Here is a 24180-nt window from a genome sequence, read left to right as displayed (position 1 = left end):
TGATCTGATGGCTATTTGAGGCAGATCAGATCAGGTTTATATCTGAAAACTTTTAGGATAGAAAACACATATGCACAGAATTGCATAAACTTACTGCTTACTGTTTTGTAATATATGAAACACTGATAACTTTTTTATAAATCATTCACCATTATTTACTTAATCAGAGGCTTTATAGCTCATATTTTTATGCACTTTTTACATACTGACCATACAAAGAGCTGTTATTTAAATCTATTTCAAAATTTGAATGAGGAATGAGTTGGGCAACTGCACAAGCGAGAATATTCATGCAGTTAATGAAGCTGAATGTTACTGTTAATGAGATGCTCTGTGTCTCTGTGTTTTATAGTTCCAAAGTAATGGTCAATTTAACCACTTAAGAAGCATACTTTACTTAAAATCATCATATGTTGACTATTTACAAAGCACTTTTCACTTTCTTTTTGTCCAGAACATCATGTTTGTTTTGTAGAATCATATAAACAATGACCTGAGTACATAGAAGTAGAATTGAAATCAGGATTTTGCTTTGAATGCAAAAATGCTATTTAAATTCTGAATACTCTGAAATGTTAATTCTTCATAGCCAAACTTGAAAAATCAATTCAAGGTATTTTGGAAAAAATATGAAGAATTTTATTTTATTGTTATTGAACTATCTTCTGAATTTTTGTTCCCAAGCTTCCACTTCCAATTTTTTACAAATTTATGTACACTGCTTTACCATTCCAAGGTTTTCTTCCATATAGTTAGTGAAGAGAGACAGGCTTCTTACAAGGTCATCAGGGGGGATTCAAAGAGCTGGTTAAGAAGGTATATTTTTCCATTTGCATCTGGACTGCATTAACAGGATTTAATCTGCTTGCATGCTCAACAGAATATGATTTAGAACAGCAACACAGGAAATATTACATCTAGTGAAATATCTGAATATACTGTGTGGAAGCAGTACTGTTTGCACTAAAAGCACACAACAAACTCTGTTTTGGAGGGATGTATGTGTAAAAATTTAGCATCTAGATTTCTGAGTAAAGAAAGAAGTACGCATCTGAGTGTACTTTAACCTATAAACCTCATGCTGCAGATCCTTTTCTGTATCAGCACACTCATTATTCCTCATCCATGCAAAGGGAACCATTATACACTAAGAACTATCAAGTCAAAAAGCTAAAATGAGAAAATCGAGTATCCATTTAGTGGAATTTGCAGTAATTGACTAGGGATTTAGTGTCAGTATATACTTCTTGGAGACAGTGGTCTCATTTTTCTCAAGATATGTGACTGATTCTTTACTATAAGATACACAAATAGTTTTTAAAATAGGAAATAAAACTAATATCTTTCCTTATTTATATTTTTTACCATGTAGATAGCTGGTATTTTGCTGAAAACCCCACAGGTTTTTTTTAAAATGTGACTAAGTTAAAAGCTCAGCTTTTCTTACAGATGTTCTCTTCATATCAGAAAAAGTTTGAAAATTTTACTGGAATTAACTATAAGTATTAATAATTCTGGAAAGATCAGAAAACAAAAATCAATACAGACAACATGCTTATATTCATAGCAAGAACTACTGTGTCTGACGTTTTGCATATACATTTGGAATTCATATTATGGCTCTACAAAGTCCATTGAATAATAAATGTTGTGTGTAATTATTCCAGGCTTTCATTTAAGAAATAATAATATCATAAAATGGTGAGTAACATATTAGAAATTATGAAAGTTGTTAATTACAATGATCTTATTAAAATCAGCTGCCAGAGAATCCTAATTCCCAATGAATTTAAAGGATTAGTTAAGTGGAGTGCATCATAAAACCAGGCACTTCCTCTTCTGTTGAACTAAATCTGCAGCCAAATTTTGGGAGCAGAATTTAATGAAGGAAATGTTAAAAGAAGGAGAAATATTTTAAGCAGTATAAAATTGGGGGTTTTTTCAGCTTTAATTTTTTACTTTCTTTGCTATAAAATACAGGATTTGAAATCAAACATATCTATTCAAGACATAATTTTAAATGTTTGCTTGTATACAACTGTTAGTTGAACATGAATTAACAGGGAAAATGTAACAGCAGCTTTAATATTTTTGAAAGTAATGTGTTAGTTATAAAATATGTAAATTAATTAACAGAGTTTCTAATTTGTTTGGCAATAAAAGAATACAGAAAGTACCAATGAAAATACAGAATAAATTATTTGATCTTTTTTTAAGCTTTAGAATATTAAAAACTGACACTTCTTTGTGTTTTGAATATGTAAATTTTCCAGTAGAAGTTTGAAAAAACACTACCAAAAAAAAAAAAATCTTTCATCATGTATTTTGAGGTGCAGAGAAAAACTGTTTTTAGCAGTAGTTTACATAAATATATACTTTTTCCTGTATTTAGTGTTAGAACCATAGATGCATATTTTTATTTGAAGATTTTTTCAAACAGACAAGTGACTTCAGGGTATTCTGTTCTTAGAAGGAAAATATATCTCTATGATTTAGTCTCACAAAGAAGCAAATATTTATTTTCCAAAGTCTGAAAGACACTGAGTTGGGACAGGATTATGTAGTATCAGTTAATAGTCATGGTAAATTAATTAATTAATGACTGGAATTCAAAAAACTGATCCAGTCATCTGCACTGGCTGTTGCTGACATGCACATTTCCAACCTAACGTCAGGCAGCAGTCAGAACATCCTCACTCTTGTCTAATAAGGCTTCAGTAATGTACTGGAAGAAGATTTATTATGTGGAATATGCTGGTGGTTACATCTAAAAGACTCATATTTCATTGTTTGCACAAGTTTTGTCATCTCCACTTTGTCTGTCACAGTGGAGACTGGGGGATGGATGGGTCTGGGCAACAGAAGAAACCTGCAATTAAGAGAAGAGACTGCATTGTTTTAAAATTGAATTCTATTTTGTTTTCCTTCTTGACTGGGCTACATGAAGCATTTTGCCAACATACTATAGGAATGTAGGCATGGATATTGTCCAGCATAAAGAGCATAGCTGCCTTTTGTAGACTCCTTGTCTCTTGACATTTAACTCAGAAGCTGCTTGTATTACAGCTTTTTTTTTCTGATGTTACACTCTTATGAAGCAAAAGTGTCTTTCACAACAAAACTTTGCTCTTAGTTTTGAGGTTTTTGCTGGAATCTTCCTGTGATATATTTCTCTTTTACACTATAAAGAATTGTTTTTTAAGAAGTTAATATAAAGCATCACAGCACCATGCAATATACAGTTGTGTATTCCATCTATTGCAGAAATTGTTTTGGTGCTATAAATTTCAAAGGTTACAATTTTTTCCCTGTTGTACTGCACATTTTATGTTTCTATTATTTTGTTAATCCATTACTGACTTAGATGGCAGTTTAAACCTTTAGTTAAGTGACATGCTAAGAAATACACTGTTTTAGTTTGTGGCTGAAGTTTTAAAAAATAATATTTTTAGACATTAAGCTATATTTATATTTACAATTGAGAGCAAATATAAGTAATAGAAGTCCAGAGAACATTAATTTCAGTGATATTTTAATTATTTTCAGTTCAAATGCTGGTGATTCAGTTGACATCTTCTATTTCAGTGTAAGAAAAAAGTATGGAATGAATAGAGAAACAGCTGGCCTAAAGCAGAGCAGATTTTCTCAATGGGAGTAAATGTGTCAATAATATGCTCAAAATGTATCTGGAGTGTCTATAATGCATTGAAATTGGACACCCTGGGAAGAAAGAAAGAGGAAATTTTTTTTTTTTTACTTTGTATGGGGAATAATGTCAAACTAGGGAAAGTTGTTGAAATAGATTTGAAGACAGCAGCAAAAAGGTAAATATTCACTGTTGACCTGAAATCATGTAAAAACACCATCTTAGCATATTGGCAATCAGAATCAAAATTTAAATGGATCACTAAAAGAAGTGATGACACAACACAGTCAAGGGAGCTAATAGGTATTAGAATATATATTCCCGGAAAATGAAATCCTGTTTAAAAGAAGGTAGCAGAAACTGTAGCCAACAGGGTTTTGAGAAAAAAAAACCACCCTAATTTAAGCACTTGTACAGTTTTGTAAATATTAAAAAAGTAGAAACTTACTAAAGAGTCAACAATAGGTCAAGGCAAAAAATGTATTCAAATACAATGTTATTGAGGTGAAGGAAAAAAAAGAAATTCCTTATATATTATATTTCTTATAGTACTCTACTAAGGTAACAGGGTAAGTAGTGCATTGGAACCATTTCTTTGGCTTAAAGGAATCAAGTCAAAATAAGGAAAATCAATAAACAGAAGCCTAACAAGTTGCTAGGATAAGACAGTCTTTTCTGTGTAGTTCTGAAAGAGATAGATATGAAGCGTTTGAAGTACAAATGTTGAACTTGAGGTTAAGTTAGCCTTTCTGTTGAAGCAGTGGGAGGTGATGAACCTGTCAGAAATCTTCCTTGATGAGCAGCTGGCCAATTTCTACAGTTAGAAAATTGGTAGAGATTAGTTTAAAAAAAAAAAAAAGTAGAACTAGGAGACACATTATTCAACAAGCTGAAGAAAAATCAATATTGCTTTTGAAGAGGAATGTGAATCTTTTTGGGATGTCTTAGAGCTCATGTATATGGGTGAAATTAAAAATAGTTGTTACCATGTAATTGAATTTATAAAGATGTTTGGCAGTGTTCCATGAAAAAATATGATCTTTTAAGGGAAAGTGATACAATGCATTAGGATAATATTTGATTACAAGGTAAGAATTGAAAGTTCTTGATGTGATGTCCAGTTGTAAGTTATCTAGAAAAAAATCAATAAAGGAAGGCTACCACAAAGATCTCATGCATATTTTTCCTATGAATTGTGCAATCTTTGTATTGTTCCAATAAAAAATCACATAAAATTAAGATAGCGAATTTCACATTATCACAAAATTATATGGTATAATCATATCTAGAGTCCAATGCACAGAGTAAAAGGTACAACAATTTTGCTTCTGTTAGTGCAGATAAAATGCTTATATAGGAAATAACCCTAAGTATAAGCATGTGATGATCAGATTTTGGTCATGAAGTATCACAATATCACAGAATGGGTAAGGTTGGAGGGAATCATAGTGGGTCACCTAGTCCAACCTCCCTGCTCAAGCAGGTTCATCTCTAGATGGTTCTTGAATATCTCCAATGAACAAGACTCTGCAAGCTCTCTGGGCAGTGACCTAAAAGTCAGATATTCTTCCTCATGTTCAGGTGGAACTTCCTTTGCATTAGTTTCTGCCCATTGTCTCTTGTCTTATTCCTTGGTACCACCAAGAAGGGCCTGAATCTATCCTCTGTCACCCTGCCTTCAGGTACTGATAGACACTGATGTGGTCCCCTCTCAGTCATCTCTTCTCAAGACTGCATAAGCCCAGTTCCTTCAGCTTGTCCTTGTAAGAGAGATGCTCCAGTCCAAAATAAAATACCTTGAAATCATTATTACTAGTCTTTTTCAGATTAGAAAAATTCTATCAGAACTATATTTAAGAATTTTTTTTTCCTCACAGAGCATCCTAGCCCATAAGATATACTCTGATGAGGCAGTGTTAGCAATAAATAAACAAATACAACATGAAAGTCATATTTAATTATTGATTGCAGATATAGAAGAGTCATTACATTGAGAAATATAATTAAAAATCCTTCCAATACTGAGAAATAGATCTGTACATTATACACTCTTTAACTTGCTGATTTGAAATGTATTAAGTAATATTCTCTGAGTTGCTGATCCCTAGAGATCCCAGCAACCTGTATGAAAGTTTCCCAGATACAAAAGTTTCATGGGTGTTTTTCTTTCTTTGTCTTCTGCATGTTCTAAATGTCAATTCTATATTTTTTAATTTTTTATTTTCAATTGGTATTTGTGCTCATAGCTGTTCATATACCACTTCTTTTGACTATTGTTCCGTTTTGTAGTTGTTTCTGATCCTGCTTTACCTTCCTGTGTTTCAGGAGTTCCTGTTCCTAACTTTCTTGATTAGTTTTATTGTCTTCTAATCTGAATATGTCTTTAATGATGGATGGTGTATTGTTTCAGTCTTTTTTCCTTCCTTCTTTTTCATTTTCTTTAGTTCATTTTGCTTTAGTGAGTTTGAAAAGTGGGAATTTCTGTCTTTTTAAAGTTAATTTAAAAGTCTGTGTGGCAAACCTAAACAGCAGTGATGGAAAGGAAAGCTGAGATTGAGAGGATTGCAATGACCTTAGTTAATTTATCATTAACTGTCAGATCTCAAATCTAAAATTACAATCATTAACTGTTCCTGCAGTTTCCTTTTAAACTGCTGATGCACGCACACTCAAAATATTTAAAATCACTTGGAAACAAAGTGATCATTATTTGGAAGACTAAAGTGTCATTCTAGTATTGTAATATTATTTGAGATGATTCAAGAAAAAGCTGATTTTTTGTTCCAGCTGTGATTCACTGCTAGTTCTTAAAAACTCATTTGGCTAAAAGAACATTTTAGAGACATGCAACTAGGCAGTATACAACAACATAAAGGCATTTTGAATGGGCAATATACTCATTGCAGAATCACAAGGTTGGAAGAGACCTTCAAGGTCATCAAGTCCAACCCAGCCCTAACATCTCAACTAAACCATGGCATCAACTGCCACATCCAGTCTTTTTTTAAACACATCCACGAATGGTGACTCCACCACCTCCCTGGGCAATGCATTCCAATACTTTTTCAGCCTTTCTGTAAAAAAAAATTTTTGTAATATCCAACCTATATTTCTCTTGGTGCAACTTAAGACTGTCCTCTAGTTCTGTCAGTTGTTGCCTGGAGAAGGAAACCAACCCCCACCTGACTACAATCACCTTTCAGGGAGTTGTAGACCGTGATAAGGTCACCCCTGAGTCTCCTTTTCTCCAGGCTAAGCAACCCCAGCTCCCTCAGTCGTTCCTCACAGGGTTTGTGTTCCCAGCGTCTCACCAGCCTCGTTGCCTCCTCTGGACACGCTCAAGTGTCTCAATGTGCTGCCCAAACTGAGGGGCCAGAACTGGACACAGCACTCAAGGTGTGGCCTCACCAGTGCTGAGTACAGGGGAAGAATGACCTCCGTGCTCCTGTTGGCCACACTATTCCTGGCACAGGCCAGGAGGCCAGGGCACACTGCTGGCTCATGGTCAGCCAGCTGTCAGTACCCCCAGGTCCCTTTCTGCCTGGGCACTGTCCAGCCACACCATCCCCAGCCTATAACACTGCAGGGGGTTATTGTGGCCCAAATGCAGGACTCGGCATTTGGACTTATTAAACTTCATCTTATTGGACTCTGCCCATCCATCCAGCCATTCCAGGTCTCTCTGCAGAGCCCTCCTACCTTCTGACAGATTGACACATGCTTCAGGTTTAGTGTTGTCTGCAAATTTACTAATAAAAGGCTCAATACCCTCATCCATGTCATCAATAAAAATATTGAACAGAACTGGCCCCAGCACAGATCCCTGAGGGATACCAGTGGTGACTGGCCCCAGCTGGATGCAGCACCATTCACCACCACCCTCTGGGCTGGCCATCTAGCCCGTTTCTAACCCAGCACAGAGTGCTCCTGTCCAAGCCATGGGCTGCCAGCTTTCCCAGGAGGGTGCTGTGGGAGACAGTGTCAAAGGCCTTGCTGAAGTCCAAATAGACAACATCCACAGCCTTTCCTGCATCCACCAGGTGGGTCACTTGGTCATAAAAGGAGATCAGGTTGGTCAAACACGACCTACCCCTCCTAAACCCCTGCTGGCTGGGTGTGATACCCTGGCCATCCTGTAAGTTGTGTGTGATGACACTCAGGATAAACTGTTCCATTGCCTTACCACATACTGAGGTCAGGCTAACTGGCCTATAATTACCAGGATCCTCCTTCCCACCCTTTTTGTGAATGGTTGTCATATTGGCCAACTTTCAGTCATCTGGAACCTCACCAGTGAGCCAGGACTGTTGGTAAATGATGAGGAGTGGCTTCACAAGCTTGTCTGCCAGTTCCCTCATCCCCCTGGGGTGGATCCCATCTGGGCCCATAGTTATAAATATCTAGCAGCTCAGCAGTTCTCTGACTGACTTCTCCTGGATAACAGGGGGACAATTCTGCTCCCTGACACCATCTACCAGCCCAGGAGGACAGTTGTCCTGAGGACAAGCTGTCTTCCCACTAAAGACTGAGGCAAAGAAGGCATTAAGCACTTCCACCTTCTCCTCATCTGCAGTTACTAGATTCCCTGCCACATCCAGTAGAGAGCAAAGGTTTGTCTTACCCTTCCTTTTGCCATTAAAATATTTGGAAAAACATTTTTAATTATCCTTTAGAAAAGTTGCCAAATTAAGTTCAAACTGAACTATTACTTTTCCTACATACCATAGCAACCCCCTTAAATATTTCCTGAGAAACCTGACCCTCCTTCCAAAGATGATACATCCCCTTTTTACTCCTAAGTTTCTTCGAACTTACAGCCTCCCTAGCCCTATAATGGTGTAAGTCCTATTACCAAAACAGGATTCAGGAGCTGATATCACTTATTAGCTCTATAGTAATAAGTAGATTCCTTGTTCTGTGAAGTTTGAAATGAACTCATAAAGTCTACTGAGTTCTGAGAAAGCTCATAATTTAACTTTCATCCTAACTTTTTTTACGTTTCTTCTGCTTAGAAACCATCATCATGCTCTTCATCACAAAATATAAATTATTCTTAAACCAAATAAGTAATGAAATCTCATTTAGATATGAAGAGTGCACAGATGAGCAAATAAATAATAAGTAGGCAATATGACTTTCAAAAGAAAAAAAAAAGGAAGTTTCTCATTGGAAGGGGTGATTATTTCTTGTGAAGAGATCTGTAAATCCTTACACATTTTTTATTCATATTTTCTGACGCATCAATCTCTCAATTCTGCTATTGTAGATAAAATGTGTTAAGCTTTGTTAATCTCTGATTTATTTTTACTTCTACACATCTGTCATATAATGCTCTTTTCCTCTTGCTATCTTAATATATTTTAAAGACTCTGGAATGGTCTTCCCCAGAAGACCGCCAATTTTCTTTTCTCTTCTTTTTTATTCATTTAGTATGTTGGCAGTTAAATTGTTTTAATATCATTGTTCATTTTCCCTCAGAAGTTCCTTAAATATCATGTCAAGTCTCCTACAGGCAGTTGACTTGAAAAGCATGTTCAAACTCTTATTTAGTTCTTTTTTTTTCAGCTGTGGAAATTATAACACTGGTGTGCTCTTTCAAAGGAATGAAGCTGTGCTGAGGCATAGGCTGACTGCAGAGACCTATTCCACCTCCATTTATTATAAGCAGAGAGTGTTTCATGCAAAGATCTTTATTCTAGCATAAAAGATGTTAGAAAATTTGATGGCTCCATTCTCAGAGCCTGCTACTTTAATTCAATTTTATTGGTAAAATAAAACAAAACATTAAATGAAAGAGCACATTATTAAGTGGGTGTTTATGCAGTGAGAGACTCCTGGAAAAATATTACACAACATTCTAGTGGTTTTATCAACTGGAGCAGTGAGAAACAAGAACAAGAGGAGCTCCAGCTCCCATGGGAACAGCAAGACAGGGAGAACTCAGATCCCACCCCTTGTTCTAGAGGCAAGCAATGTAAGAAGAAGTTTTCATCATCTGCACACAATTCCTTCAGAACAAAAATATTAATGCATTAAACATCACTTGAGATTCTACAAGACTGTATTGCACTGGAAATTGATTCAATCCACTGCTCGCTTTTGAAGAAAGCTTTCTTTCAGGAAGCATATTTCTTGCAGTATTAGTAGAAAAATGAAGAATTAAGAATAATAATTGTCTGCAATTTAGCAATTTTAAATTCAAAATTTACTAATGAATCAGTTAAACAGGGATTTAAAATGTCTTGTAATTTAGGATTAAATTTAATCTGGTTATTTTTAGTTTTATTTATTAACTATTAATATATTAAACATGCTTATTTGGTTACTTATTTGATACCTGATTATGCTGTGGAATATTTTGACAGTTACATGCCACAAGCTTGATAATAAATAATTCATGATGTGTAGCTCTACCCTGACATTTAAAAATGGAATCATTATATAGAATTCGATTTTGGGTTATGAAATTGGAAATCTGACTCTCCAAATTTCCTTTAATATTTCTCTAGGGCTTTGACAATTGATATAGGAGCACAGAATTTTTTATTTGTATTTGTTCACTTTATTGCTCATCTAAAATGGACTTGAATTTAGTCAGATAGGGCAGAAACAGAAATGTGTCAAATTTGTAGCTAGTTGCATTTGTTCAGAAAAATATAGAAAAAATAAATAAAGAAGAAATAATTTTGCAAACTGATAATACTTTGGATTTATGAATAACAGGGGATATTATAAAAGAATTATCAGATGTGAACACATTCTACAACACAAAACAATGTAGGATTTTGAACTTCTGCCACACCTCTGTTTCTATTAAAAAAAAATCATTTCACACTTTTCTTACACTTGGCTGAAATGAATAAAATTAGGAAATTACTTTTAAGCAACACATGATTTTAGCACTTGAGAAAACTATATGGAATTTTTGAAAAGTCTATGCACCACAGTTTTTTAAGGACAAACTGCATAGAACTGATATTTATAATTAATCATTAAATTGAGACCAAACATTATTTCTAAAGTTAGGTTTCCCCTGAATATAATCTCATAATCAGCTGTATAAAATTGGCTTTTTGTATCTTCAGAAAAACATCTAGTTTTGTTTAAAAGATTTCAATAAACTGAAACTTAATATACAAAGTTATTTGGCTTATTTGGCTTTGGTGGTAAAAGTTGATGAACCGTTAAATAAATTTACATAGAAATAATTTTATAGTGTGTTTAATTGCATTTTATGTATTTATATAAACTTTATGTATTAACATCAAAAGCACTATTAAATTTTCTCCTGCTTCTCTTTATTTAAAAGACAGAGGCAGTTTCCTCTTGAAATGTACTTCTTAAAGTGTATCTAATTGTGTTTCTCTGCTAATTACCTGCTACACAGATTCTAATCTCTTTGATTTTCTCCTTACAAGACATATTTTAATGATTGTACAACTTTTAGAAAACTTCAAAAATAGGTGTAGGTTCTTGGGTATTTTGGGTTTTGGGTTTTTTTGGGGTTTTTTTTAGGAATTGCTGTTAAGTGTTCTCCCATTTTGTATTTTTTATTCATAATCTTTTTTCTTTATGAGTTCCTCTTCAAGAAAAATATTAAACAACCCATCATGCTATAGCAGTTGATTTGTGGGTGTAGCACTGCCAGCACCAAAAATATCAGACAAACTTCCTTGTCATCTTAGAATCAATTAATGTGGATAGATCCATAACCAATTATAATAAATACTGTCTCTTGTCTACTTTGATATCCTTAACCCATTGTAACAGATATTTATATCTCTCTTTCTTCCAGGAATCACACAGAAATTTAATAACTTCCCAAAAGTATTTATGAGAATATCTAAAATTATTTTATTATACTAGAATTGCTGGCAATTATTTCTCTAATCTTTACCTAAATCTGCCACATCTTAAAAAAGTGACAAGACTGCCCATGTGCTCATTCTTCTCTTTTGGAGACTGAACCCCCTCCCAGTATTTCAAAACTTTGTGCTAATATGAAAATAAAATGTTTTTTGGTTTTTATTTTGTTTTTAATGGCAAAAAATTGTTGTGATGTTTTTACTGAAACTTCACTGCTCTTAAATGGAACCAAAATGTTACCTTCTATGTCTATATTAAAGCCTAGCTTAGATATACCTTTCTCTACATTAATGTTTAATTGAAACTCAAAATCTATCTTTGATCTTTTAAGTTTTTCTGCATCAGTTGCTAACTGCTTTTGATCTTGCATTTTTCCAATTAGTAATACTTTTTTTAAATTGCTACTTAAAATTTCTCTGTTTGGGGGGTTTTTGGTTTCGGTTTGGTTTTTCTTTTTTGTTATTTTTTTGTTTTGGGGTTTTTGTTTGTTTGCTTTTAAATAATGCCATGATTTCTCTATTTTCTGTTAATGATTCAGGGCCTGCTTTAGTAAATTTCTAAATTGCCAGCTTCTGCTGGCCTTTTTTAACTAATTACATTCAAATACTTTTACATATATTAGCCTCAGTTTCTCTCTCATTTTTTACATCAGTTTTGATTGTTAAATTCTGTTATGAAGACTGAAGAGACTAAAGTATGGAAATCTATATTCTTCATTATGTTTTCTTCTTTCATACTGCTTTTCAGCATTATGATGTTACACTGTCTCACCCTCTGTATTTTTTTAGTGTCCTTTTATTTCTAATATATTTCTGCTTTTCCAAGTATCAACTAAAACATACATTTCTTTATCAGATTGTCTCTTACATGTTCATTGTGCTGTCAAAGCAGCTTTAGGTTCTTAATCAGCTTCACATTTACAGTGAATATATTTATTGGAATTTAGAACTTTAGAAAAAATATCTACCATTTTTATATGTTACAATGTCCTTTGCATTAAAATTATTTTGTATATATAAGGTGATATATCAGTCACTGTATTTGTTTTCTTTTTACTTATTACCACTTATAATCATCACAATTGAAAATCTCATAATTGGACTACAAAGGATAAATAGAATGATATTGTGTTACATAAGACTAGGAAAAAGACCATCCAATTATTTAATATATGTGGACTTTTGGGCTAATATGCAGTTCATTTTCTTCACAGTAGCTAGTAGGACCTGGATTTTTGCTGGTTTGATAATACCAGTGGGTTTTCATTACTGCTGAGCAGTGTTTACACAGAATCAAAGCCTTTGGTACTCCTCATGCCATCCCACCAGTGAACAGCCTGGAGAGGCACGAGAAGCTGGGAGGCAGCACAGCTGGAACACCTGATCCCAAATGCCCAAAGGGACAGTCCGTACCTTATGGCATCACATTCAGCAATAATAGAGGGGAAAGGTTAGCCTGGGGCCACTGATGAGTAAACAGCAAGGTATTGGTTGCTTGATGGTGAGCAAATGTTTTCATGGGCATTATTTGTCTTTTCATGGGTTACATTCCTCTTCTACTTTCCTTTTCTTTATAATTTCCACTTTCACCCTTTCAATTCTCTCACTCCAGCACAAGGGTAAATGAACAAGCAGGACTGTGTGGTATTTAGTTTACAGCTAGGGTTAGACCACAATAATATATTAAATTTTATAAACATAAATCATGTCACTAAATATTTTTTCTGAACCTACTTATTTAGATTAATTGAATACTAGGTATCTTAGACTGGATTTTGATACAGTGACCCATTAGATAAAACCTCAGTGTCCCATTACCAGTTCTTCAATGCATGTTTTCCCTCCTTTTCCAGACTGCATGCACAGTTATTCTTATGTTTTTATTCTATTTGTAGCTAAGTAATCAAATTTATCTCCATGACATAAAGCATATTGTGCCATTCATTTTTAAGCACTGCTCCCCATTGATTCAATTGAGAACTGCTGCTTAAAAATGGATGGTGCAACATGGCATTTAAATCTGCAAATACAATTAAATTATATTAGATGTTAGCTGTAGGAACTAGAAAGTAGGTGGTCTGAAAGCAAGAGTAGGAATTAAAAACAAGCTGCATTCAAAAAAAAAACCCTTGCTAGCAAAAATATTAATTTTTAAAGAAAATTTGGAATTGATTCTTATGCTTAGATAGTCCATTCTTCACTTTTTTCTTACTAAACGTTCACCTTGTTCATTCTTTCTTTTGGTTAAACTGCAAAGGCCTGATGAAAAACATAGGAGCAATACACACATGACTGGGGCTTCTAACACTATTGTTTAGCTGGAGGCACAGAAAATTTGACTTTATAGCAGTAGTTAGGCAAAGATTATGAGAACCTATTGTTCTGCTGGGTGATTTTCCCTCTGTAGTTTTCAACTACATTTCTTTTACAACTACTGAAATTTGAGAAAAGATGTCACTCTGATGGTAATGCATTTTGTATTGCATTCTCTATTTACTAATGCACTGCCATAATGAGGTAGAATGTAGTTCTTTCACAAAGGTAAATGAATACTAATGATCAAGGTGGGTAATCTTCCAGATAAAATGCTTGCCAATTTACATACAGAATGGGTGATACTCTATTGTTTTTGCGATAGGCTTTGTCAAGGGCTACAGGGGATGCTATTTTAGAAGGCAAGATTACATTAGGTTCAGCACACACAGGAATTTTTGCCATTAATGCTAAAAATGTTTCAAGGAAACAGTGAGCAATGCATCAACACACTGATCTTTATCACATTCTTAACAGAGTCAAGTCCCTTGCTCTCCCACTAGTGCTCCATTGCTGACCCTGTAAAGCAGGACAAGGACAGCATACTGCGTAACATTTTGGTGAATAAACTAGAATAAGCTAGAGCATAAATAAATACATGAGGGAATACAGTGTTTCAGAGTCTAAGCAAACATTATTAAAAAATAATGAAATACTATTGGAGAACTACATTAGAAAATATCATTGGAAAATATCAGTTGCCTCCTGAAGGTTTTGGGTTGTTTTTTTTTTTTTTTTTTTTTTTTTTTTTTTTTTTTTTTTTTTTTTTTTTTTCTGTTTGTTCATTTGTGTTATTTTATTCTGCAGGATGTTTTACATTCCCAGGGGAATGGTTCTCAGCATTTGTTGCATATTTTGTTTGTTTGTTTTAACAATTTATATTTGTGAGTGTGAGGGGTTATCCAGATTTTTATTATAGGTAGACATTTCAATGCAGAGCATAATAATTAGATGAGTTGATTTTCACTTCAAAGTCTTTGACTTTCTATTCATAAGGAAACTAAATCAATTCTTGCACTATAAAGTTGAAACAAAGACAGTAAGACCTACTTAGCTGAATTAAGCATAAGTGAAAGTCAGTGGATAGGATGGTACTAGTGGAACTTTTACATCTATCCAAACAACTCAAAGATAGCTGTTTTCTGGAGGGAAAAATATATGTTTGTATCAAGGTAATGTTTTCAATTCACTGAAGCTATGATTTCATGTCCATCTTTGATTTCTGAGCATTAATGTTTAGTGTCGGTCAGGGTAAAATCTCTTCTTCTTGAAACTTTTTGGCATTTTAAATTAAACATTTCTCAAAATGCAAGGAAGGAAATACAGTCAGTGAGCTCTCTAAGTTTACTAAATTACCAAGCAAATCTCTTCCTCCTCCCTGACACATTCAGAAATGTCTTGGAGGGCTGTCCAGCTGCTATAAGAGTTAAATTATTCACTACCTAATGATTTACAAAATTTAACATTTTCTCAGCTTGTAAAGGTCAACTGAATGCTTACGCCATGAACCAACTTCTCTATATAATGGTTGTTTTTGAAATCTAGGAATGTGAATTCTTGTGAAGATAAGAGTCATTACAAAAGCAGTTGGAAAATAAGGGACATAATAAGGGGAAAAGTAAACTCAGAAAGGGCTGAGTGAAAAAAATCCAGAATGAGAAGACCAAGGAAAGAAATTCAAGGAAAAAAAATACTTAACACAGGTATTAGGTTCTTACTGCTGATTATACAATCAGCATGTGTTGCATATGCCAGTCATGTCTAACTCCAGTCTGTACTGAGTACATTGTAGCAAAGGCTGCAGACAACTCTTGTTGAAAGACCATGTACCTGAAAGATCCTCACTGGAAATCCTGCTTCAGACATAGAGTGTTCTCCCCTTGTGTGAACAGATATATGCCAGCTTCTCTTTTGTGAACATATATATCCCCATTTAAATCCAGTGCAGATGCATGTTACTTTCATGGAACTCAGTGTGTGGGAAAAATGTTTAGATGTTTCATACAAATGTCATATAAACATTTTAATTATCAGCTGTAAAAGAAAATGGTATTATTTTCACCTTTTAGAGACTTGGAAGTTATCTTAACCATAGTTCAGTATTAATGGGAACTCTCAGATTTTTAAAGTTGCAAAAATTTCTGGGTTTGATGACTTCTAGATATCTATAAGCACTTTTCAATAAATATATTGACTTTTTAAATAAATCTAGTGACTTTTTTTGTATCTGCTTTCACAATACTATCTTGCAAGTGTCATTATATATTTTGTCTAGATCTGAACATAGTTAAATATATTTTACTCTGATTTAAGCATACTAGTGTAAGAACTCTTTTACAATTAAGATAAAACCTTTACTAATTTCATAACCTGTTAGAATAGAAATGAAACAGGGTATATAAAAATCTTTATTTTTTTTTTATAAGTAATGGTCCACTATATGCTGAGGACCACATTTAGCTTTTTATTTTAAGTACTGCTTCTGTGTACAAAGGCTTCAAGTTTCATTAATGGTGAAATTATGTTCCTTTTGTGTCAATGCCATTGATTTTAGTGGAATTGTAGTTTTACCCTAAATTTGCACATTATTTCTGCTGATTAGGAAGGTGTAATTATGATGTGAATGCTAGTGTGGGACACGGGTATTGGATTGTAGCTTAATTGTTCAACTGGCAAACAGTAAAGAGGGAAATGGAGTTAGGGATAAATTTTTTGACAATCTTATTTCTCTTATTTTAATGCTTTTGTTGCTTATATTCTTCCATATTCACTTCTGTTTAATCAAAAATCTTGAATAGAAAATCTTGAGTACTTACAAGCTGGTAAGAAGATCTGTTTTTATCACAAATATTTGCCACATTTATGTAGTGAAGGTTTTTTACTTTGTGTTTTCCCAGTAACTCATGGCAAATAAGTCTTTGCAAATGAGGCACAGCCAAGACACTTACTGCTTCTTGGAAAAAGTCCCAGCAGTTCCGTTATCTAAATATGTTTTCACAAAAGATCATGAATTTCTGATATTCCACATGGTCGTGGATTGAGGGAAGGCACTGAGATTACTCTTTTAGCCACAGAGGGCAATATTCCATGTACATGTGGGAGTCAGTGCTTACTCTGTGTGTCAGGGCGTGTGTCCATCCTCTGACCTGAGCCTCACCAAGAGCTCATCCTGGTCTGGGTCCTGATGGATTTGCTAAGCTCCAGTATATCTTACTGGATAAGTATAAGATATACTTAGCTCCAGTATATCTGGAGCATATGCATGTGCCACATCTGCCACATGCATACACATCTGCACAAGCAAAAGTCATGACCCTTCTGTTGACATATTTCAAATACCGTGACTTTCACAGCAGTCCATTAAATAATTTCCAAGCAGTGTATGCAGACTGGAGCAATAGGTGCCATCTGCTCCAGTTTCAGGTACTCAGCCTGCCAAACTCTGAAGTTACACCATACTGAAAGGAATACATGCTAATGCAAATTGCATAAACCTGTTCTCAAAGTGTTGGGGTATTAACTTGCTACATTTTAAAGATGTGTTCTTTGCGTGATACACTCCACCAAAAATTTTGTGTGAATTAAGTAAAAGTAGTGTTAAAATAGATAATTTGTAGCGACACTAATAAATGTCTTGAATTTAGTATGACAAGTACTGAGATAAAGTCTGGAATAGTAGTAAGAAAACCATCTTTTTCTTAAATAATGCAAATATTTTGAGAGAATGCCACAAAAAAACCCCAGATGTGTTTAGCAAATGAAACATTGAGTACTATTAATTTATAAATTCATATCTTAACAGGAAGTAAATTTGTAAAATAGATAAGTTAACACTAAACTCATTAAAAATGTTTTATAGTCCAAAAGAGAAAAATTATTCTAAAGAGATGTCGTATTCTTTAAAATAGATTAGGGTTAAATCTAAATTAAAACCCTAAATTACAAAGTCTCTGTGACAAGCAGGTAATAGACATAGGAAACCACTAACATTGAATAATGTTTCATATATATGCACCTGTATTTCTGATGAAATAAAAAGAAATAACACTGTTTCTTGCTTGACATTTTTGAGTAATGCCAAATACTAAGTTTTGTTATATGCCTTAGAAAAATGTATTGTTGTGGTAAAAAGCATTCATATCTATCTTCCATTTGATCAAGTATTATGGCTGTGGTAGCATAAACATGATGTTTCTGTTATAAAGAAAAGTATATGCTCATAACTTTTTATATATAAAGTTATAAATAATTGAGATATAAGTAAGTGGTACATCACGTTCAGTCAAGAAAACTTGACTTTCTTATATCAGTAGTTGTAGACATTATTTTGCATAATGAGTGTGTTGGCATGAGTGTGCAGAAGGGCTGTATAATCTATGCTCTTAACATAGTATAAAGCATCATAGGAATGAATAATAGTTTTGTATGCTGTAAATAATAGCATACTGAATATAAACCACATCATTTCTTTTATTAAGAAGGTTTATAAATCTTAAAGAAAAAATAATTGATCTGGAAAACTGCAGAATGTCATCAATTCTCATATGATATATGAGAAAACTGCTCATACTTGGTATGTCACAGCATGTACAAATTTAATCCAGTGTAGAAGTGTAATAAAATTTCCCATAATACCATATTCTAACATAGAACAAATACACCTGCCTGGGGACTCTGCATCACTCTGCTTTGTAACACAATTTAAACTGATTTTTTAATTATATTACATTTTTTAAAACAAATTATCTTCACTTTCTAGCGCCCTGTGGAAGCCGATCAACAGGTTCTGAAGGGACTGTATTATCACCAAACTACCCCAAGAATTATAGTGTTGGTCACAACTGTATTTACTCTATCACTGTTCCTAAGGAATTTGGTAAGTAGGTCTGGTCTCATTAATATCTTTTTGTTGCTTGTATACTTTCAACAATTCTGGATTATTTGTATGGTTGCTTTTATATAAAATTATTAATGTGAATAAGCTGTTTTAAGCTGATACTTCTACTAGCACTTTTATAATTTTATAGTGCATTGTTTTCTCAAAACACTTATGTTGGCCTTTATCTTTTGAAATTAGTGTTCAATATTTTTGTCTCACTGTGATAACTAGCATGTAACTTAGAATACTACTGTGATGCTAACAAAATATATTAGTGATACTACTTCAGGTTTCTCTTCACCCAGTGTCTTCTACACTCTAGAAAGTGAAGCATAGCTCCAGTAAGTCCATGTAAGCAGGGGAAGCAAGAGGCATAGTCTTTATTGACAAACAATGGCATAGTGTTTATGACAAATGAAATTAGAGCAGCAGATGTCTGCTTGGCTTTTGTAGATAATCTGATCCTCCATGAAAACTCCACTTCCATGCTAACATTTTTTCCCTTGATTAAACAAATATTTTAATGGTGTCTTCTGTCCCATACAAAGACAGTTTACCACCCTGGATTTATGAATTATTCTATCTCACTTTATTATTAAATGTCTATGATACCAGCTGATGGTTATTTTGTTCTCTATCACTTCTTGGTAAGCAGTATGCCACATACCGAGTATCATTTAAGCTTTAAATATCCATGCTGTAGCTTTATGCTTGGATAAGAAGGACTTCGTTATGACCCCCAGCTCACATTTCAGTTTGTCAAAAAACAGGTGCCTGGGGATGGGGATAGGTATTTCTTAACCTTCCTTCATGCTGATTCTGCAAACATCTTAGCCAAATTAAAGACAGTGCTTCAGCTGCTGTGTGTCCATCTGCCATATCTCATGATATCTGAGCTCCCTGAATATCCAATTAGCTTGTTCTTGAGTATGGTGTAGAGGTGCATAGACTACTACGAAATAAATAGATTTTTAAAAGTATTGTCTCCTAAGTCATGCCAATTTCTCCTTATTCCAAAATGTTTTGTTTATTTCTAGCTATTATAAGCATGGACTTCTGACACAGCTAATAATTTTTAGATAAACTGTAAAGTTTATATCCTCCCATTTTCATCAAATCTGAAGTTACTCAATATCATTGTAGCGGTACTTTTTGAAACAGATGTCAACATGTAAAGCCTTAAAATTACTACAATAATGGATACAAAATGTGTAGTTTTGTGATTTCCAGAAATAAAGCCAGATTTCCCAAAACGGCACATGGAAATGGGGAAAAATCCCACTGCTCTCCATAGTTATTTGGAATTATTTGGGAAATGCTGGTTTTCTTACAAACTAAGCATGATATTGACAGTATTAATGAATTCTGTTTAACTGTTTCACAGTGATTAGAGAAAAAATGCTGATGCAAAAAAAAAAGTTTAAATATGCTTAACCTTAGCATATAAAGATTCATTGATATATTGTGGAATATAAATATAGAATACCTAAACTTTTTGTCTGTCCTACCTTGGATAGACCTTTCCTTTTTTTCTTGTATTTAAATAGTGTATTTTGACAATTAGTTCAGGGACCTGTAGAATATATGATGGGTGATATTTGATCCACTTTTGTGAATGCAGAAGACAAAACTCTGTTGAAAGAGAAAGGTAAAAAAGGTATCTGGTAGTAACCACTCAAAATGAGGATGACATGACACATTGAAACTAGTGCCAAAAAAGATATTTCTCTTTTAGCTGTTTTTTTCCAATGATACTCATATGGAATAGGAAGCAGAATTCGTCACAGCCAGAAGCTCACATTTTAAAATCTGAATCTTTCTTTGAATTGTATACTGGTGTTCAATTTTTCTTTGTAAATTATTAATATAGATTTTTTTCCTGACCTGGGCTCTTTCTGTAATCTGTCTTTACTAAAATTATTCCAGTAAAAGCCATAAAGAAAGACAAAGTAATTTTGACAATTGATTTAACTGAAGTTTTTTACATTCAATGTAATTATTTGTCTCAGTCTGAAATTTTGTGAGTAATGAGTATGAGTAATGAATGTGTTTTATCTAATAGCTTTTACCTCTCACTCATCAAAATATATTTAAGTTCAGTTTCACAGGAGAACAGCCATAAAATTGCAATGCTGAGGTCTTTCAGATCAATTTTAGTAAGTAGAATGTTTGTTCCTGTAACTTGTTTTGGGTCCTGATAGAAGATACTGCATTAAGAGTCTTCACTTGCAATTCTTGGGATGTAGGGATCACTCACTGACAAATAGTCACAAAATCTCTGGCCTTTGTGAAAAAAGATACCAGATTTCATATTTAATTCACTTGGTAATATGCATCATATCATGTAGATTTGACAGAGATTACTCACAACAAAAAAGAGTCAAAATAACCTTTTTGAGAATGAAGGGGTGTGGGAAACCAGGATTCCTGTGCGACTAACCAATACGATTGAGCAGAAGCTGTTTATTGTTTACATTATGCACATATTTATATATTCCAAAACTACTGCACACGCTGATCATGCTTTTCTTGATTGCTGCCGCTATCCTGTCTATGCGTTCTGCAAACGCTCTTCAGAGCATGTGACTGGTTACAGTCCAGGTGCCCCACAGCTCTCTGTTATCAATTCTTGCGGTTTTGATATTCTGTTTCTCAGCCTTTTCTTTCTTATTTTAGAACAGTTTATGTCTTTGTAACCCTGATGCATTCCAGAGGGCTCTGATAAGAAGAACTACAAGCTGTATGGCTTGCATACAATGTAGTCTAAGTTGTTCAGGTGCATTGCTACAAAGGGGTACTCCAGCAAAGATGCTGACATATGATAATTTAATTTTCCTAAAGGAAACAACAACAAATCTGTCATCTTCTCTGTGGCTCCAACTTTCAATGTGAAATACAGCAATCAAATATTTGCTGAATGGAAAGAACTGTTTTGGCATCCAATACAGTATATGAGAACTTAAAGAACAGTTAGTAGGAAAAAAAAAAGTGAAAACCTAGTCAATAGAGACAAAACCCACAAACAATGTAATAACATATTCGATGTGTAGAAGGGAACTCATTGGCCTGGATTAGTTTTTGATGGACTGAAAAGAAAACCTATTTCATCTGCAGCTTCTTGGGTTCTCAAGTCAAAAATTCTGTGGAAAAGTCATTTCAATGTGGACTTTTTCCCAGTGTTTCATTATTCTGTCATGCAGAATCACAGTTGCAATATTTCATACCATGACAGGTTTAAGCTACAAGATAAATGATTCACAAAAGCACACAGTGTGCCACAGGCAAAATCTTCTGTAAACATGGAAGACTCAGCTTCTTATCTGACACTCTCCCACTGATATTTTAAAGTGGTGTAATGATTGTTAATTGTTCAATCCTGAAATACAGCTTTGGTTACAATTAAAATGCAGATGTTTGAGATTTTATTTATTTTATCTAATGGACGTGACCTAATTTGTATGCTTTACTCTGTATAATGGTGTCACCTATACTTCTTTTTAAATTAATATTTTTAACAGTAAAATAGATTTTATATCAGCTGGCCTCAGCAAATGGCTTTCCTTTTTGTTAGAGCAAAAAGATAGATTGAACATACAGAGTAAGGTATTTAAGTGTGGCTTTGAGCTATGCTATCACAAAATAAATATATTTTCTTAGTACCATCAAAATTTATGAAATTTAAAGCAGAACTATATTTTCCTGGCTAGAAGCTAAAACATTAATTGGGAAAATGTCTAGTTTCCATGGAAACATTTGCTTTACATCTACAAGAATATATAATTTAAAAATTGCAAGAATTTTATTGATGAGAATGATATTTTGGGACAAGACTTCTTATGGCAATGAAGGTAGATCCAGTTTGCTTATGGTAAACAGGGAAATTTAATTCCAATATTCTCTTCAATTCCTGAATAACTGGCTTATATTCACAGACACATTTATGCCATTTTCAGCTTTTTCTTATGTCTTGTCTTAAATTTCTAGGAGATAGACCTGAGTTATTCCATATTAGCAACACAGGAAAGAAAGAATTAGAACCAAACAGCTGAACATTGGGATTATTGTTATTATTATTAATAGTGTCCTTGAAAGAATAATTTTTTACCAATTACTGGAAGATAAACCTACAGATTTTATTCTGCCAGTGAAAATACACACTGATCAAACAATGGTGTCAACGTATGTTTTCTGTTAGACAGCTCACTGCATCTACAACTGTTAGACCCCTTAACAGTCATGTCACAGTAAAGTAATTTCAGTACTGTTTGATTTGATTACAAACTCAGATTATATTTGGAAAGAAAAAGACAGGCAAGGACAGATTATAAGGAGCAGAATGTGCCAAATCACATCCTCACATCAAGAGGGAATGAGAACCAAAATCGTTTTAATGATAACACCTAGCTGAATTACAGTAAAACATCTGTACATCTACAGATGTAGATCTACAGTAAAGACATTTTAGTAACTGGAATCCATCATCACTGCTGTGTACGTCTTAATATAATTTAAGAAATGTGGCAGATGCATACGGACTGACATTTTTAAAATGTGGAGGGTTTAACTCTCCATCTTAAGTAAAAATGGATGGAAATGTCTGGCTAAATAGCTCGCATCAATATTTTTAAACATAAACTAAACAATTATTGAATTAAGCAGTACTTTGCTGAAAGGGAGATAGAAATGAAAGAATATTATTTAAAATATCAAAATGCTGCTATAGCCAGCAGCTCCCGATTCTGCTCCTACCCTCTTTTATACAAGCAAACACTTCAAAGCTGTGAGACGGCACTGTTCAAACAATGATTACTTGTCAACAAGATGGAGCAAAGCCACAAAGACTGCCCCAAAAGCTTGAGTGTCCAACTGTATAAAGGTTCAAGACACTAATTTCAGAAGAAAGAGACATCCAGCTTGTACCCTATGTTTTATAAAAAGCAAGTCAGCCCACCTTTCCTTCCCAAAAAGAAAATTACTTCAACTCAAATGACTTCCAAGAAAAGGGACCATTTATTTATTGATGCTTTTTATGTAAACATAAAACTACTTTTTAAAGAAAAAAAATCATGTATATTTTTGTATTTGTTCACAAAATTCTTGCATAAAAAGATAAAAATTGACTATCAAAGAGCACTTCATATAAAAACTAAAAATATTTTAAAAACATGAATCATTTAATCCAGAAATTTAATGAAATCAAATTTAGTTGAGTAATTCAGTTTTCTGGTTTGTTTTCTCAGCTTTCTAAAATATAGAGTGATCATCACGGAATGCTGAGGGTGTACATAAAAATATTTATGTGGACAATAGGAAGAAGTACCTGCTGTATAAGTAATACCAATAATTGACAGAAAATCTACACCTCATCCTTTTTTCTTGGTATTCTTTTAACTTTGTTGCGATGTTTTTATATCTCAGCACCATTCTGTTACTGCAATATTTTCAAAGGATTTTGTACTAGTTAGATTATAATGATT

At 33.7% G+C, this 24180-nt stretch overlaps 1 protein-coding gene across 4 annotated transcripts in view; it reads left to right on the top strand.

The window, feature by feature from the left end:
* CSMD3 (CUB and Sushi multiple domains 3) overlaps positions 1-24180 on the top strand; it is a 589442-nt gene that overhangs the window by 427090 nt on the left and 138172 nt on the right. For all 4 annotated transcript variants that reach the window (XM_064395032.1, XM_064395025.1, XM_064395049.1 and 1 more), the window contains one exon: positions 18584-18700. In XM_064395032.1, coding sequence (XP_064251102.1) covers positions 18584-18700 — 117 coding nt within the window. The remainder of the gene's footprint in view (positions 1-18583; positions 18701-24180) is intronic.

This window comes from Passer domesticus, chromosome 1 (genome assembly GCF_036417665.1).
Source record: "Passer domesticus isolate bPasDom1 chromosome 1, bPasDom1.hap1, whole genome shotgun sequence".
NCBI classification, from domain to species: Eukaryota; Metazoa; Chordata; class Aves; order Passeriformes; family Passeridae; genus Passer; species Passer domesticus.
This window is presented reverse-complemented; position numbering and strand designations above follow the sequence as displayed.